This window comes from Pogoniulus pusillus, chromosome 14 (assembly GCF_015220805.1).
Source record: "Pogoniulus pusillus isolate bPogPus1 chromosome 14, bPogPus1.pri, whole genome shotgun sequence".
Taxonomy (NCBI): domain Eukaryota; kingdom Metazoa; phylum Chordata; class Aves; order Piciformes; family Lybiidae; genus Pogoniulus; species Pogoniulus pusillus.
The window spans coordinates 18,818,009-18,834,595 of NC_087277.1; the positions used below are offsets into that span (position 1 = coordinate 18,818,009).

The 16,587-nt window shown below is 44.3% G+C and overlaps 1 protein-coding gene across 14 annotated transcripts in view; it reads left to right on the plus strand.

The window, feature by feature from the left end:
• Positions 1-16,587, plus strand: part of ADGRB1 (adhesion G protein-coupled receptor B1) — a 313,454-nt gene that overhangs the window by 136,727 nt on the left and 160,140 nt on the right. For 12 of the 14 annotated variants that reach the window (XM_064154392.1, XM_064154395.1, XM_064154397.1 and 9 more), the window contains 3 exons: positions 6,692-6,799; positions 12,855-13,019; positions 15,551-15,714. In XM_064154392.1, coding sequence (XP_064010462.1) covers positions 6,692-6,799; positions 12,855-13,019; positions 15,551-15,714 — 437 coding nt within the window. Of the gene's footprint in view, positions 1-6,691; positions 6,800-12,854; positions 13,020-15,550; positions 15,716-16,587 lie in introns of all 14 variants that reach the window. The other 2 variants (XM_064154394.1, XM_064154405.1) reach the window with 1 other exon arrangement.

Below are 16,587 nucleotides of genomic sequence, written 5' to 3' on the forward strand. Positions count from 1 at the left end.
TCACCAACACTGAGCAAGGACCATAACATCTTTCCTTGATTTGCCCCAGGGGAAAAACTTTGTTCTTCTTCATGGGAGATCTTCCTGAGGCTGCTGTGATGTGGAGCAATGAAGTGAGTTTTTGGGCAGCCATGGAGTCTGGAAGCGTGGGTTGGATTTTCAGATCTGTTCATTGCATAGAGCACAGCAGTGAAGGATGAGTCGCTGTTTACTCAGTCCTCTCCTACAGAAAACAACATTCAGCTAAACTGATCCTGGGTAGCCTAGAGGACTTGGGGCTAGCAGCTATGATTCAATAACTGTCTTCCTGTCTTCTTCCCATGACACACCCAGTCAACGTGTGTTCCAAATTGCAGTGTGGTTAGTTCAGGTGGGCTTATTTGGGAAGAAAGGATCTTGAGCTCAGCAGAACCCCCTAGTTTGGAAAGACAGCATACCTACAGGGTGGAGCAACATAAACTGATTTATTTCTTTGAAATAAGTAAGTTAATTCTGATTAATTTTCCCAAGGGACTCTTTGCAGACAAATTGCCAAGCCCCATTGGGATGCTCCCATGCTGGAAAGTGGAAAGCATTTGAGGGAAGGTGTAAGCAATTAATCTTTCAGGTAGACTTGCCCATGCACATCTTGAGATCTGTATCCTACTTCACGATGAATCTGTACCTCTTCATATCTACCAGTATTGTGGTTTTGGCTTTGAACTTGCTGCACGATGAATTTGTCCCTTGCTGACTTTACAGCCATGCTCAAGAGAGGTGAACTTCTGACCCAGGAGGCTTTTTAACTTCTTTGCACTTATTCTTTCTTTCTCCTTACTGAGATGTGCACCAAAACCTGAGAGGATTTAAAAGCAGAGCAGAAGTCCTGTTTTACATATGTCACTGCTATTCTCCTATTGACTTTTCTCATAGATTTGTTAGGGATGAGCAGGATGTCAATTCTTCCACTTGACCTGATATTTTCTTAAGTGTTCTTTGTATGTTGCAGTTAAATAGATTCTAATTTATTTTTTAAATAATTATACTAATAATAAACCCCAAACAAACACAAAGAAACCACAACAGCCACAACCCCCCTCAAAAAAAAAAAAAAAAGGAAGAGAAAGAAGAAGTGGGCAGAGGAAGATCTTTATCCTGAATTGTGCAGCATTTATGTAGCTTGCAAGAATACCTGGCTGTAGCTATTGAGGTATTGTCAAGTAGCTGATACCTTAATTTCCTAGCAGAAAATAAACAGTGGGGGGGGGGAAAGTATTTTTCTTGACCAAAGGGCCATACCTATTTATAAAACAGCAAAAAACCCCATGAGTGAATGCTCTAATATTTTCTTCTTTGATGTCAGGGTAAATTGAAACTTGACCAAGGAAACTAATACATCCACTGATGAGTAAAATCAGTCACTGACCAAGCAGCTTAGGTTACCGTAACACAGAAATAACCACTACTTTCAAAACAAGAGTAAACTCATCTGTTTTCTCTGCTTTCTTCTTCTTTCCATCTACCAAAGTGTCTCATAAGTTCATTGGTGGTTAGCAAGACTCTTTCGGCTGTTTATTTGGATATCATGCAGCAGGGAGAGGTCTTAGTCTGAAAACTACATCTGGGAGATATTTTCAGTTGAAACAACGTTGAGTGCTACCACTCAGCTCCCTGGAGCTCCTGAGATGAACTTCTGTGGAGAATCTATGAGGGTTTCATTGATGGTTTTGTTTTGTTGTGCCATTATAAATGTAACAGAGGGATCTAAAATTTCTTGTCACACAGCTCCTCCCCCAGGTAGACCTTCTCGAGGTCCTGCCATCCTTTGTCTTCTGGAGCTGCCTCAGGTGGACTTCCATGCGGGTCTTGGTATACAGCAGTGGGAATGGTGGTTCTCTGTCTCTCTAAGAGGTGTGACTTCTGGCAGCTTGCTCACCAAAAAATAGGTTTAGCCACATGGTTCCCAGAGCTGAGACTGAACAATCAGATATAGTTTGAAGGCCATAGGGTTGTTTGAAATCACTGCACAGGGATGATTGAATGACTCTGCAGGTGTCACTTCTTTGTGGTCTTTATGTTTTCCCACTTGCTTGGGCCACCATCTCTCCTATTTCATGTAACAGAGTCTCCTCATTGATGATCTTCACCTGGTTAAATTTTCTTAGGGATACATTCCCAAGCCCAGCAGCAAGGGAGCCAGGTAAGTTATCTTACATGGGCAAACTCCAAGGCTGTAAAATGCTGAAGAAAAATAAATAATAAAGTCTGATCCCAAACTGTGAAGGAAACTTTGTCTGGTAACAGCAGCTTGGCTTTGGCAGAGCCTTTTTTTATGGCAGCTGTTCAGCTCAAGACACATAATCTGAAGGACAATATTCAGTGTTTGTTGTAACTCTGATTTTTCCTTGCTAAAGGCAAAGGACCTGGTGATATTCTCCTCTCCAGCATAGATAGGGGAGATTTCCCCCATCTGTTAGATTTGGCCAGGAGATGCTGTTTTATAGAGAGAGAGGAAAAAAAAAGCCAACACAAGTGTGATGGCAAATGCTACAGAGGAGATTTCCAGGTCTACCCACTTTGGATTGATGGGGACATCCACTGTGCTCCAGTGGCCCCTTAAAGTCTGTGGTTGCTCATGACCTGGCATGCAGATGGTCCTCACAGGGAGGCTGGATGGGCAACATTGCAGGACAACATCCAAAGCAGAGGGAGGATGTCATGGGCCTGACCCTAGTGCTGGAATTTGGCAGTGCTGGAGGGGTGCAGGAACAATCAGAGATCTAGACAGCCTGCATTTATTCCTGGGGAATGAAAATCAGCAGAGGAGCCAGCTGAAATCCTGCCATCCCATCTGGCAGAGGCAACACAAAACCATCTCTGACATTTATGAATTTGCAGTTTGGGCAGATACTTCTTCCCTCAGCTGAGGAAGGGACGGCCACATTCTCACTTTAGGGGCAGAAGTGTGACACCAGTGCAGTCCTGTCAATTTGCTGGATTTCCAGCATCAGGCAGCTTCTGGATCTAGCCCCTTAGCTGTGCAAATTAATGGTGTGGCAAAACACATGTTTCACATGACATTCAAAAGACTGAGCCTCAGTCTCAATGATTCTAGGATGATTTTAATGATCTCAGTCTCCTCCACCCCTGATTTTCATTAAAAATAGCCATTTTGTTGCAACCACTGAGCTAAAACACATTGTGCATGTGTAAGAGCATCTTCATTCCCTGCAGGCCAGGCCAAAATTCATGCAGGCTGGAAGAGCACCTTGTCCTACAAATATCTGCTACTGCTTGCAAAGACTTCCCCCTATTTTAATGATGATTCAGACATTTCATATCTGAGAGTCAGACATCGCAGCCAGTGACATTTTCACAAGTCTCAGATATTCAAACCAAAATGCTCTGGGTTATTTCCTAGGCTGGTGCAATTGCCATGTATCCAGTGGCCTCCAAAATGTCCCTCTTCTACATCTGCTGAGATCTTGGGTTTTAGGGGATCTTAGTGATTCTGATCAATTTTACTCCTTTAACATCTGCTGATGCCTTAGAAACTTCATAGTCAAAACTTTCTCCTCCTGTTTTGTCACACTGAGATACATTTATCATATTTGAATGGGTGATTTAATAATTTCTTTCCACTCTTTGTTCTGCTCTGCTTTTTCATTCCCACCACCCCAGCTTGCCTGAATAATTTCCATGATCCTGCTGTTTCTTTACCACTTGTGTTTGGAAGACCAGTATAGAGGGGAAACTGTAGCTCTAGTGAGACATGCTTGGATGTGAAAACTTTGGCCCACAACATTGCAAAGTCCCTGTGTTCAGTGTGGGTTTTCTTTTTTCCCCCTTGGTTGTGTTGCAATGTGCTGTCTGACACTTTACGTGTTCTCATTAGAAGTTTGATCACCTTCTTCCTCTCCCCACTAACTCAAACATTGCAAGACCATCCTCCACATCCATATTTGAGCTGTGCTCTTCCAAAATCTTGTGTGCTTGATTTATGTTGACATTGAAACATCTCTGTATTCCCTCCAATGGTGTTATTCCCCTAGCCCTCACACTAGCTTTTCCAAGGTATTTGAGATTTCAACAGTGTGACATCCTCTCAAGGCACTTATACAGCTGGGATGGACATCAAGCATAGGTTTTCCTTTGATCCTGCAATCATACTCTCCATTGGCCCCACTGTAGGAAGCAGCCTGTGAAATCCATCCAGCTCTTCACTGCCTTTATTTTGTGGTCTCAACCCCATAAAAACGCCCAGCAAAGTATCACTTGCAGCACCTTTGCTTTGTGTGTAAGGGACTCATCTCTCTGCGTTGTTACAAACCAGGGTTGATTTCTGCATGTATTCAAGTTAACTTTCCAGCTTGAATCTGAGACATGCTCTGGATTAAATGGAGACAGATCTGCTTCTCTGCAACACCTTTTCCAAAAAGCTGTTTTAATACAGCAGAGTGGCCCCAGCACGGAGGCAGACTTTGCTGGGAGAGGCTTGGGCCAAACTGGAAGACTCGTGCATTCAGCCATTAGATCTTGCTGTCTTTAATTAGGATGATCAATAACAGTGAAGGCTTGTCATATTCTTCAGGGAGTGAAGGAAATCATACAGCTTCTTCACAACACGGATCAATCATTAAGAGGTGAGAGGAGGCCCAGGGTGCCACAGCTGCATTTATCTTTCCATCTTTCTGCCCTGTCTCCTGTCTCTGTCCAGTCATCCATCCATGCTCATGTTTTCCTTGTCAGCTGCCAAAAACATCCATGCTCCACAAACCTGCTGTTGCTTTTCCCAGACTAAAAAAGTCTCTGAGAAGCCCATGGGATTTGCTGCAGATGGAGATTTTGTGTGTTCTTGTGGTTTCTAGGCTTTCCCGAAGAGGACTTGGAGCAGATGAAAGTGCAGAGGTGTAGCCAGCAATGGATGATAGGAATTGAGCAGGATTTGTGGTGTGTCCCAAATGTGGGACTAATTTATCTTATCTCCTAGGCAAACTGAAGATACTGGATATAGGAAAGCTAGTTAGAGGTTGGTTTTATCTTTAAATGGGACTTCACACAAGAAAGTCCCATGACTTTTAGATACCAAAATCACAGGATTTGGACCTTTTCTGTTCCACTAAAGAGCCAGAGCCAGGCAAAACCAAGGTGAATGCAGTTACCAGGATGGAATTGTTCCTGGTGTACAGCTATGGGTGCCTTTCTCTCGATAATGGTAGACAAGCAACAGCCTCATCCTGTCACCTCCAGCAAGCAATCAGTGCTGGGAAGCTTTGGAGGAGTCATTATGACCAGGTTGTAGCTGTCTTAAGTCCTACTTTCGGGCAGCAGTAATGGGATATGATATAATTTCACAAACGAGATGGACCTGTTCCATGAACCAAGCTGCTGAGCATAAAGTCTGTCTCCTGGCAGGGACTCGCTGAATCACTCCTTTCCCTCCTCTGCCTTCCCTTTTTGGATGGCAGTAAAGGCTCCTGCCACCACACTGAAGCTTCATTAACCTTTATTAATTTTCTCAGGCTTCCAGGATCAAATTTGTCACCATTTAGTCTCTTGGCACTTTGTACTTCTTGAAAAGATGTCTGAATGCTTTTACCTCCTTGGGGAAAAAAGATCTTCTATCTGGTTCTTGCTGTTTGGAAACAAATTTGTTGCCAGATCACTGATTAGTTGGGCCCAGCTCTGCTCTCTGCATGCCTCTGGCGGGGTCAGCTGAGCTCTCCTGATTTAAAGCAGGCAGTACTGGTGTGTGGGATTTGGTTGTTATTGCTTGGTTACTTCTCTATTTACTATAGAGGGCATATGCCAGGGTTACAACATGCCCAAAATTATGAAGAACAGAAATTTTAGTTTCCCTTGTAGCAGATTCAGGGCTGATCTGCATAGGATGAAAATGCAAAGCTGGCAGAAGTGTGGGTGTGGAAGGAATAGAGGAGCTGAGTATCTCTCAGGAGCTAAATGCCTTTACAGTGAATGCATTATTTACCTTACAGTCTCAACACTAATAGTCCACTAGTAGTGGACTATTTGCAGTCAGGACACTAAGATCAGAAACTTTGCACTTTCACCTTCTTGGAAAGATGCCAAGCCATAGCTCTGTTGGAACATAAGTCATTTTTTTGATGCCAGACTTTCATCTCTCCTTGTGGCTAGTGGTAGAGTAGAGTCTGTGAAGAGGACATCCTTTTTGAGCTATCCCTTTCCTTTTCACTTCTCCTTACCTGTCTGCTCCACTCAGCATTTTCTGGTTACTCCACAGAGAATTGCTAAGTAGATGTTGGCTGCAAGGCAGAGTTTTCCACCAGAAAACACTGCCAGTCCTCACCATAGACCTCACAACATTGGTAGGGATGATGGCATTCTTTGTCAGCATATCTGAAAAGGCTAAATCTTCCACAAGTACAGCAAAGACTACAGACACCCTAGGAAACCATTTCAACTGAACTAGACTCAAGGGATCATGTTCCACATGGTCCCAGGTCTAACTGAGAAACAAGGGGTTGAATGTCCAGTCAGTCCAAATCTTGCAGGCTGCCTCAGTTCTAAAGCCTCAGGGACTAGTGGTGGCCATGGGTGCGGGGGTTGGAAAGCAGGTGGTCGTGTCAGCCAATCATTGCAGGTTGCTGTTGTTTATACGTGTAACCTTTGTAGTGAAAGATCTTGCAGAGTGAACCAAGGTGTATTTACATGACCCATTACCTTGCCATAGCCAATGGACGCTATAATTCCAGAAGCCAATCGCTGAGGTCCACAGATAACAGAAAGCGAGAGGACACTGACGAACTGCAGCACTACGGGTACCCTGCACCTCAAATAGGTAAGCTCTGACCTACCACCACAGCCTACGGAGCTGCCACGTTGCCTGGTCACTGCAGTTCCCAGCTTGGCTGGGCCGACTGCGTTGACTTGCTTTGCTGTTTCAATGCCCCAGCTAACCAACTCTTTCCCCACCCAGGTTAGTGTGGGCTTGTCCAACAAGTCGCAGCGCTGAGCAAATGGTCATCAATCCAGTTTGTTCCCATTTCACTACCCTGCAGAGTTTTGTGTTGTTGCCATTGGCCTGAGAAGGCAAAAGGGGTTAGACACAAAGCTCTAACAAGACCATGCATCTCACAGGCTGCTTCTCATCACTCTGCCTACTCCTAAGTCACTGCTTTGTCTGAACTACCTGAACAGTTATGGTTCGTTAAGCCAAAGCTGACCTTACTGAAGGCAACCTCTTTGCTGGTGTCCATGTTTGTGCCTTCCCATTGACCACAGGAGAAGGTGTGTGGGGTGTGATGGGGTGATTATCAGCGCTGCTTCCTCTGTCACTGGGTCTCTAGTGCTGTGAAGGACTTGTATCTGGTAGGTTCTGTAGCAGCACCTTCCAGCCTTCTGCAGAAAAAGGATAATAATATGTGGTGATATCAGAGAGTGTGATCTGGGAAGGATGTGGGAGAATTGGACCTAGATCTGTGCCAGGGTCCAATAACGGGAAGAGTTTATGCTCTACCTTGATGCCTACCTTTTGTGGCAGGAGTGCAGCAGGTCTTGGGGTAAAGCAAGGTGTGCTGAACGTGGCTACAGTTTCAAATCACTACCCAGTGGTCTTGCAAACATTTTGTACTCTAGAAAGGCTTCAGACAGGTGATTGGAAGAGCCAAGGCTGTAAAATAGAAGTTATAAGGGAGAGAAGGTCATATTCTGGTGTGAATTAACTGTGCTTCACACGAGACCATGAGATTTTGCCAGGTGTGCAGCAGTGAACAGAATCTGGGAGCTGTGTGGTGTGGAGGCTCTGAGGGTGATGGGGTGATGACTGGGGTTGTGGCTTTTGACACAAGGTAGAGGATTGTCTGAATTTCCTTGCTACTCTGCACTGAATCTGCTCCTTCTACTGTTGAGTGTAAAATCAGTAGTGGCTGGCAAACGGGCAGCATGAGGGTGGGGGGGGAGGGAGTGTTTGCCTCCTCTATGACATGGTTGGAAGGTGAGCTCAATCTTGCAGTACACACAGGTCCAGAAGGGGAGCCCATCTGTGGCCAGCAGGCCAAGGAAGGTGTTTCTGACCCTTGTACCCTGCTCTGGGTGAGATCTCACTTGGAGCACTGTGTCCAGCTCTGGAGTCCTCAACAGAGGAAAAGCTAGACCTGTTGAAAGATCAGAAGAGGCCCAGAGATGATTGTGGGAGACTTGGGAACACCTCTGCTGTGAGGATAGGTTGACAAAGTTTGGGTTGTTCATCCTGGAGGGGGAGACCTTATTGCATCCTTTCAGTACTTAAACGGTGTTAGTAAGAAAACCAAGGAGAGACTTTTCAGCAGGACATGCTTCAACAGGGCAAGGACTGATGGTTTAATCTAAACGAGGGAGATTAAGACTAGACAGAAAGAAGAAATTTTTTTCACAATCAGGGTGGTGAAACACTGTTCTAGGTTGCCCATGTTAGTTTGGATGGTGCTCTGAGCAACCTGATCCACTTATTTCCCTGCTCATTGCAGAGGGATTGGACTGGATGATTTTTAGGGTCTCCTTCCAATTTTTCTCTGATTCTATAAACTGAAGGCATTCCAAGGCAGATCTTATGATGTCCTCCATTGTTTGTATGCTGCCTCATTCCAGGTGCTTCCCCAGTGCTTTGTTCCAGCCTGTAACTCAGCCATCAGGTTTATGGCTTGGCATTTCTTCTTACTGCACAGCTGAATACTACATCTGAGCTCAATGACATCTCTACTAACTCCCTGTCATCATAGTCACTACTGTAGCATGGTTGAGTTTGGCTATGGTGACCCTGACTGCAGCATGGCCTGGGAGATGTGCATTGCCCTGTTGCAAGCTTGCCACATTCTTGCCACTGTCCTAGGAGCAGGAACTGTGGCCAGGTTGTTTAAAGAAATCAGGAGATGCAAAGACCAGGCAGAAGGTCCAGAAGAAGACTTTATCTGGGAATGACAAAGCAAAGTCTGCATCATCCCGAGCAATAAACCATTTCACATCCAAACAAGACACAGAAAAATAAGAAATAATACAAATAGCTGGTGCTAGTTATAAGGTGTAGAGCCAGTACATTCTCCTGCCTTTCCTCAGCAGCCCTGATGTCTATGTCCTGTTAGCTTATGGGCTCTGGCACTGTTGTGCTTTTGTGTCCAGTGCCACTGTGTCTCCCAGCCCACATGTCTTCCAGCAATAGCACAAGAGATAGATCCAGTGCAGCAGGTCCCTGCAATGGACTCTCCCAGCTCAGCCCACAGACTGCTTCCAGGAGATTTTTGCCAGCAGCAGGATGCGAGTGAAGAAGCAGTTTCATGTGGCAAGAAATCAGACTGAGAAATGACATCAAGACAAAAAGAAGGGTTCTAACTAACAGATGACAGTGATATGCTGCTCCATTAGTGCTGAGGGAGGAAGTGTCACAGAGAAGCTGCAGACACTGATGGGGACCTTGCAGCCAGCTGAGCTCTTTGTAAGGCCAGCCTACTTACTGGCCAAGTGCTGGATAGGAGTACAGTGCTAAATCTTGTAGAGTGGTGCCCAGCACATCTCCTTCTGTAGCAACCTGCTACAGCTACAGGAGAGGTGCTTTTTATGGGTCTGTAGGGGCAGCAAGTCCTGCAAAAGAACATCTTCCCACCTGAAGTGGGGCCCTTGCCCCTGTGAACTCCATCAAGACACTCCTATTAATCCCCAAGATAGCCTGGAGTACCACAGGACTAATCAGAAGACTAACCTGGTGTCTACAGGCAGCAGTCATGACAGAGAACAATGCATGGCCCCTTATCCTCTGGGGTGATGGCTTTACTTATAAGACAGTATTGAGCTCTAGTGGGAACCTTTCAAACTTCATAAGCATGGTAGGCTTCTTGCCTTTATATAAAAAAACAAAGCCAGGATCCACTTCTGGGATGACTAGTTAGAAAACATTGCATCCAGTAGTTTGTGTTTGCTGTGGCCTGACTCCCAAGGGTGCAAAAATTCTTCACATCCATAGTTTTGGTGATGGACAATATTGTGCTTCTCTTGGATGGAGAGTGAGTGAGCTTGTCTTGATGCCTGAGAGCATCTCAGAACTGGGTCTAATATGGTTTGAAAATCAATTGATTCTCTGCAAGGTTTGTGAACAGACTGGACATAGTGCCCCAGCAGACTTGGATAAATTGCTTAGTTTGAAACAACACCAAACCCAAAGGAGTAACCAGCTCTTAGAAAATAAACTATATTCTGGATTTAAAAGCCAGGGATTGGTGCAATATGAGAGAAGGTAATTGAGATTTACCTCTAATCATAGATATTTTTGCTGTGAAAGGGCAAGTGCCAAAAATAAAATAAGGAAGCAGAAGAGGTGGAATTTGGCTCAAAGATTCCATCCATTCATCTAATGATTCAGTAACTCTTGTCTGATTCCAAAACCATAACCAGGTGTCAGTGGAGAGGTGGCAGAATGACAATCTCTTGAAGCCATGAGTTGCTGATTGAGAATGCTGTGTCTCTGCAGGCTTCCCTTCACTCACCTCTGGCCTCTCAGAAAGACTTTTGAGCACAAACTAGCAGTGTTTAACTACTAAAAAGTGTCAGCTCTCTGCCACTGGGGGACTGGATGCTGCTGCATGCAGTACTGGGGAGGTGGCTCAAGGTGTTCTCTGTGAAATGCAAAGGTATTGTTCATTCATGAAGCATCCAAACAGTCTAAGTAGCAGGAATGGTTGGGACCTGTGGGCCAAAGAGGGATCCTTTGGAGTCTGGGCCACTCTGGATGGCCAATGCTGAAAAGATGGTGCCAAAAAGGTAACTTACTGGTGGTGCATGCAGAGCATCACAGACTGACAGAGCCAGGTGAGTTCCTTATGCAAAGGCAGCAAAATTACCATGGAAATGAAGGTCTCTGTACCAGCAGATCTAGTAGTTGAGAAATAAGATATGGAAGTGATGTTTCCTTGAATCTCCAAGGCCTCAAAACACACACCATGGTCCATAACATTTATCTAACTGCAAACAGCTAAGTAGGTTAACATAATAAAATACAAAAGCAAAGGGAAAGAGTATGGAGCAACTTTGGCTTAATGAACAAAACCAATCCTACCTCATGAAAATCCTTGCAATGCCATAAATGAGGTGGAGAAAGACTCATCCTTATTACCACCTCTTTCTAAGTCCATCTAGGAAACGAAGAAATAAAAGCCTGTCCATTTCATGTAAAGGACAGGTCTGTTTCTCTAATTTTCCCTCTTCAACAGCCTCCACAACCAACAATTAGTGGGTATATTTTTATTGACCTGAATGACTGGAGACATTCAAAGCAGACATACCTGCAAGCATGACACATAACTACCAACTATCCCAATCAGCAGACAGATGAAAGCCACAAAACACTTGAAACCCTGCATAAACTTTCATTGCACATGGAAAGCTCCCCTTATAAGATGCTAGTAAATAAATGTAGCACCTTGAGAAAGAAGTCAGACATTGACAGTTTTAGACTCTCCTTATTGGATGGTGTGGTGGTCTCCAGCTCTTACAGTTCCCATCACAGTTCCTGTGGTGACACCTATAGCACTCACTGTCCTACAACAGATTGAGATGTCAAGCTGTAGCATTCCATTGCTAGAGTGTCTTTCATGCTCCACGTTTCAACTGGACAATCCTACACCGTATCTACTGTCCAGTTTTCTTTGGGAATGGAGTGGTGGTGTGGGAAAACATCCAAGTGCTGGGTGCAGCTCAGACTGTGCTGTGTTCTATGATCTGCCATGACCTTTCTTCTATCATCTATAGTCTGATAGATGCACCTAGTTATGATGTAGCATGGTGCGGTCTGATGTTCTGAAGAACTTGTTTCTAGGAGGGTATGTCCCTCATTAGGCATCCTGAGGGATGTGTTGGTGTTTATTTGTTCCATATGCCTGGGTACTATACATACTAAATGTTACATCTGAGGTTTGTCATCTGGAATTCTTAGTAATCTATGAAAAATCTGAAAACCCAAACAATGCAGAGCTTAATTAAATGAAACAGAACAAGCTTTCATTTTCATCTGGAGGAGAAAGGCAGTTTTCTCAAGGACTCATATCTATGAAACTAATAGAACACTGTCCTTTCTCTGCTCATGTCACACTTTTGGTGACTTATCTGACACCTGGTTGAAACATCCCTGACATGGCCATCTGTCTGCAGGGACATTAATGACAAAGGGATTATGTCTTCTTGCTCTCCACTCCCATCTCTTGTTCAATGAGATGCTCTTATTTGCCTTTCCAATACTGCCATCAGGTTAAGGACTTGATAAGGTCTTTATGACGCCTGGGAACAGTTAGCCTTGTTCTGTGTCATGTGCTTAAAGCAGATCTTTCTCATTGACAAGAGAAAGCTTTGTGAGGTTACTTCAGCCAGTGTCCTTCTCAGCCACTGTCATCTCTTTTGTCTACACCTCTTCTGCCAATCTTCATTGTTAGGAGCTGTGAGAAAGCAGGGAAAGGAGTCAAACCCCTACAGTAGCTCAATTTATGGACGCATTTACTGTATCTCTCTGATGACTGTTACTTAATTATACCATCTTTGAGTAAATATGCAGATATGTAAATATCCCATCTGACAGGACTCTGCAGTGGCCACATCACTTTATCATCAGTTGTGGAACCTGCTCTGCCCAGTGCCCTGATGCTATTGAGTGTGTGTTTGTGTAACAACTCTACACAGTATGCCCCAAAACCTTCTCACCCATGGTAAAACCTTACATTTTCTCACTAGTCCCCTTGTACCATTGTCACCCCACATATGGGACACACTGCAGAGGTTCACAGGTTGGCAGCACTGAGTGAAGTGTAACCTGGAACATAACATGGAAAATCCATGGACCAAGGATGCCATGTCCTCACCTTCTGCTTCAATCCCAACAGGTGACCCTGCGGCAGAGGAGTGGTCCCCATGGAGCGTCTGTTCGACCACCTGTGGGGAGGGCTGGCAGACCAGGACGAGGTTCTGTGTGTCATCCTCCTACAGCACCCAGTGCAGCGGCCCTCTCCGGGAGCAGAGGCAGTGCAACAACTCTGCTGTGTGCCCAGGTGGGCTGAGGGTTCCATGTGTAGGGACAGAAGGGGAAGGGAGGTGCACAGAGCATTGACTGCAGGTGATGTCTCCACTGTGATATCAAAGGAGATGTTTTTTATTTCATCTTCCTTCTCTTTTTCATAGAATCACATACTTATAGAATCACATAATAGTTTGGGTTGGAAGGGACCTTAAAGATCAACTAGTTTCAACCCTGCCTCTGTGGGCAGGGACACTTGATAGACAAGGTTAGTCAAGTCCTTGCCAAGCCTGGCCTTGAACACCTCCAGGGAGGGGACATCCTCAACCTCCCTGGGTCTCACCACCCTTACTAAAGTCTCATATAGGTCCCATTACTAGACCAAGCACCCTTAGATGGACACTTCTCTGTGATGTGGACAATTCAATACTATCTAAAGGCAATGAACACAATAAGTCTGAAAGATGTGTCATTTGGGGTGCTTTCAAGCAAAGGGCAAACTGGGAAAGAGAAGCACCAAATACCACTTCTAGTTGCTTAGATGCTAGTACTGTTCATATTGCTTCAAAGACTTCAGGCTGCTGGTATGTCTTTGAACTGAACCAACCATCATCTCTGTTTTCATAGTCTTACTTCTATAGCTTGCATGAAAAAACAGAATCTAGGGAGCTTGAACATTGTTTTAAAGGATGATATTATTAAACCAGATGTGACATTCATGACTCAAACTAGCAACATAGAACCATAGAATGTTTTGGGTTGGAAGGGACCTTTAAAGATCATCTAGAATTTAAAAAATCATTGTGCAGGACCAACCCTAAATGGTGAAACCAACAAGCTGTTCTCCCACACACTTGCCTGCATATCCTCTTCTGGTTATCTCTTCTCATAGAACAGAATTACAGAATAGAACTGTTGAGATTGGAAGAGAGTCCAACCACTTGCCTAGAGCTCACAATCCCACTACGTCTGCTAAGTTACTGACACTGGACTGCATCCCAAAGCACCACATCCACACCTCTTTTAAACCTCTGCAGGGATGAGGACTCTAGCACTTCTCTGGGCAGCCTCTTTCAAAGCCTGATAACACTTTTTGTGAAGAAATTTTCCCTAATATCCATCCCAAACATCCTTTGGTGTAACTTGAGCCCATTTTCTCTTGTTCCTGTCACTTGCTGCATGTGAGAAGAGACCAACCCCCACCTCACTCCAGCTTCCTTTGAGGTAGTTGTAGAGGGTGGTGAGGTCTCCCTTCAGCATCCTCTTCAAAGACTAAAGATTATCATGCAAGACGCCTGGTTTCAGTTGCAAAACATTGGGTTTGAACACTCTTTCTTGATGCTGATGGATCAGTCACTGGTAGCAGCTGATGAAGGACTGGAAAAGTACCTGTATTGTTTTCTCTCTCTGAAGCATTATTGATTTTGCATTAGCTTTTCCAGTAAAGCTGGAAGGAATGAAGTCCCTTAAGAGAGATCAATACATTCTTCTAAGGTTTGGCCTTTAGAGATTACAGTGACTAACCATCCATAAATAACCTGGCCAGATTAGATTAGATTAGATTGGAGAAGATTAGATTAGCATAGATTAGAAGGCTTTAGATGTCTAATTCCAAGAGTTACCAGTGATGGTTTGAGCACTACTGGAGTGTGCTTCCCATCCCATTTTGTTCTTTCAGGACTCCCTAGTTTTGTCCCTGTGTCTCTGATGTGTGGTAGCAATTAATATTCAGACTACATCTTTCTAGACTTTCAGATAGAGCTTAAAAATGCTGCAGCCTTTGACAATTAGGCAACAAAATATGCTAAGGGAAGGAAATAAGGCTAAGAAGTGACAAAATCACGGTCATAGATTCATTAAGGTTGGAAAAGACTTCCAAGATCATCAAGACCAGCCATGATATTGTTTTCCAAAGGGTGGTGAGTTTTTTGTTCCTTTCTAGCTAATTACATCTTTTGATCAAAATACATTGTTTTTTCTTCTTGGCTCAAAAATCTGAAAAATGAAGGTCAACTAAAAGTGCATTTTGATTTATTTTGAATAAACTGGAAAGTTACAGACATTGGTGTCTGATCACAGAATGACAGAATGGTAGTGGTTGGAAGGGCCCTCTGGAGATCATCTAATTCAACCCTCCCAGTGAAGCAGATTCACCTTGAGGAGGTTACACAGGATTGTGTGAGATGGATTTGGAATCCCTCCGGAGAAGGAAACTCCACAACCTCTCTGGGCAGCCTGCTGCAGGGCTCCATCACCCTCATAGTAAAGAAGTTTTTCCTTATATTTAGCTGGAACTTGTATTCTGGTTTGTGCCCTTCACCCCTTGTCCTGTTGCTGGGCATCACTGAAAAGCCTGGCCCCATCCTATTGACCCCCACCCTTTCCATTTTGAAAAGCATTGAGAAGCAGTTCCCTGATGTTCTCTTTGCACGTTTTGGGTTGATTTGTTCTTGGACTTCCAAGACTCGTGTCTCATAGACAGCTCATTCTAGGTGGATCCTCTCTGGGGTCACTTCTTCTGTCATTCATTAGAAAGGACACTTACATCTTCTACTTTGATTACAGTGCATGGCACCTGGGACGAGTGGTCTCCATGGAGCTTGTGCTCTTCAACGTGTGGGAGAGGGTACAGAGATCGAACCCGCACATGCAAGCCCCCACAGTTTGGTGGGAACCCCTGTGAAGGCCCAGAGAAGCAAACCAAGTTCTGCAACATTGCACTTTGCCCAGGTAAGGCAGTTAGAGATTCAAAGCCTTCTCTCCAGCAGGTCTCCCTGTCTCCAAAGATACCCACAAAAGTGGATTTGCAGCTGCCTCAGCTGAATCAGCACACAGTCTGCAGTGTTCCAAAGGGGGTCCTCTATGAGAAAAGACACACTGGAGGAGTTGCTTTCTAAGGTTACTCAGTTTATCATCGTCTGAGGTTTAGATTAGGACGGTGTAAAAACTTTCAGAGAACACGTTATGAGAGATGGATCTTGACTGGCTCAGCTATCACTATCAAGACCGCCATAAGATCCTGGGTTATCTCCAATGATTGTTTTTTGTTTTGCCTGAATGAGCTCGTTATTGTGCTGGAATTAACTAATAGCTTTACTTATTAGCAATATCTGTGCATTAATTCACTATATATGCAAGATTTCTCTTGTCTGCTTCTGCTTTGGATGGTGAAATGGACTGAAGACTCCTGAGAGCCTTCCATGACATAGTTTTAAGTACCTTTTCCCTCCTCCTAGGTTTTGCTTCCAAATGTCTCTTCAAGTTTTAATTTCAGACACCAGAAAGAAACTTCAAGATGAAATGGCTTCTTAGCTCACCCATGTGAGCTCCTGTAGCTTCCTTCCCTGGAAGCAGATATGTTCTGGGTTTACCACAGGGAGACCAGTAATTTGTCTTGGGGTGTTCTGGTGAACATGAGCTGAACAAGAGGGAGCTCTCCAACACTCTCCTCCTCTTCGAGGGTAATATCACCTGACATTTTTCCAATTTAATGAGAATCCTAATGAGACGTTGTTATGTCCCCCAAGGAGAAGAAGGATTGTGACAGTGATGATAACTTTGTGAAAACATTTGTGAGAAACCTTTTAGCATTTTCCACGCAG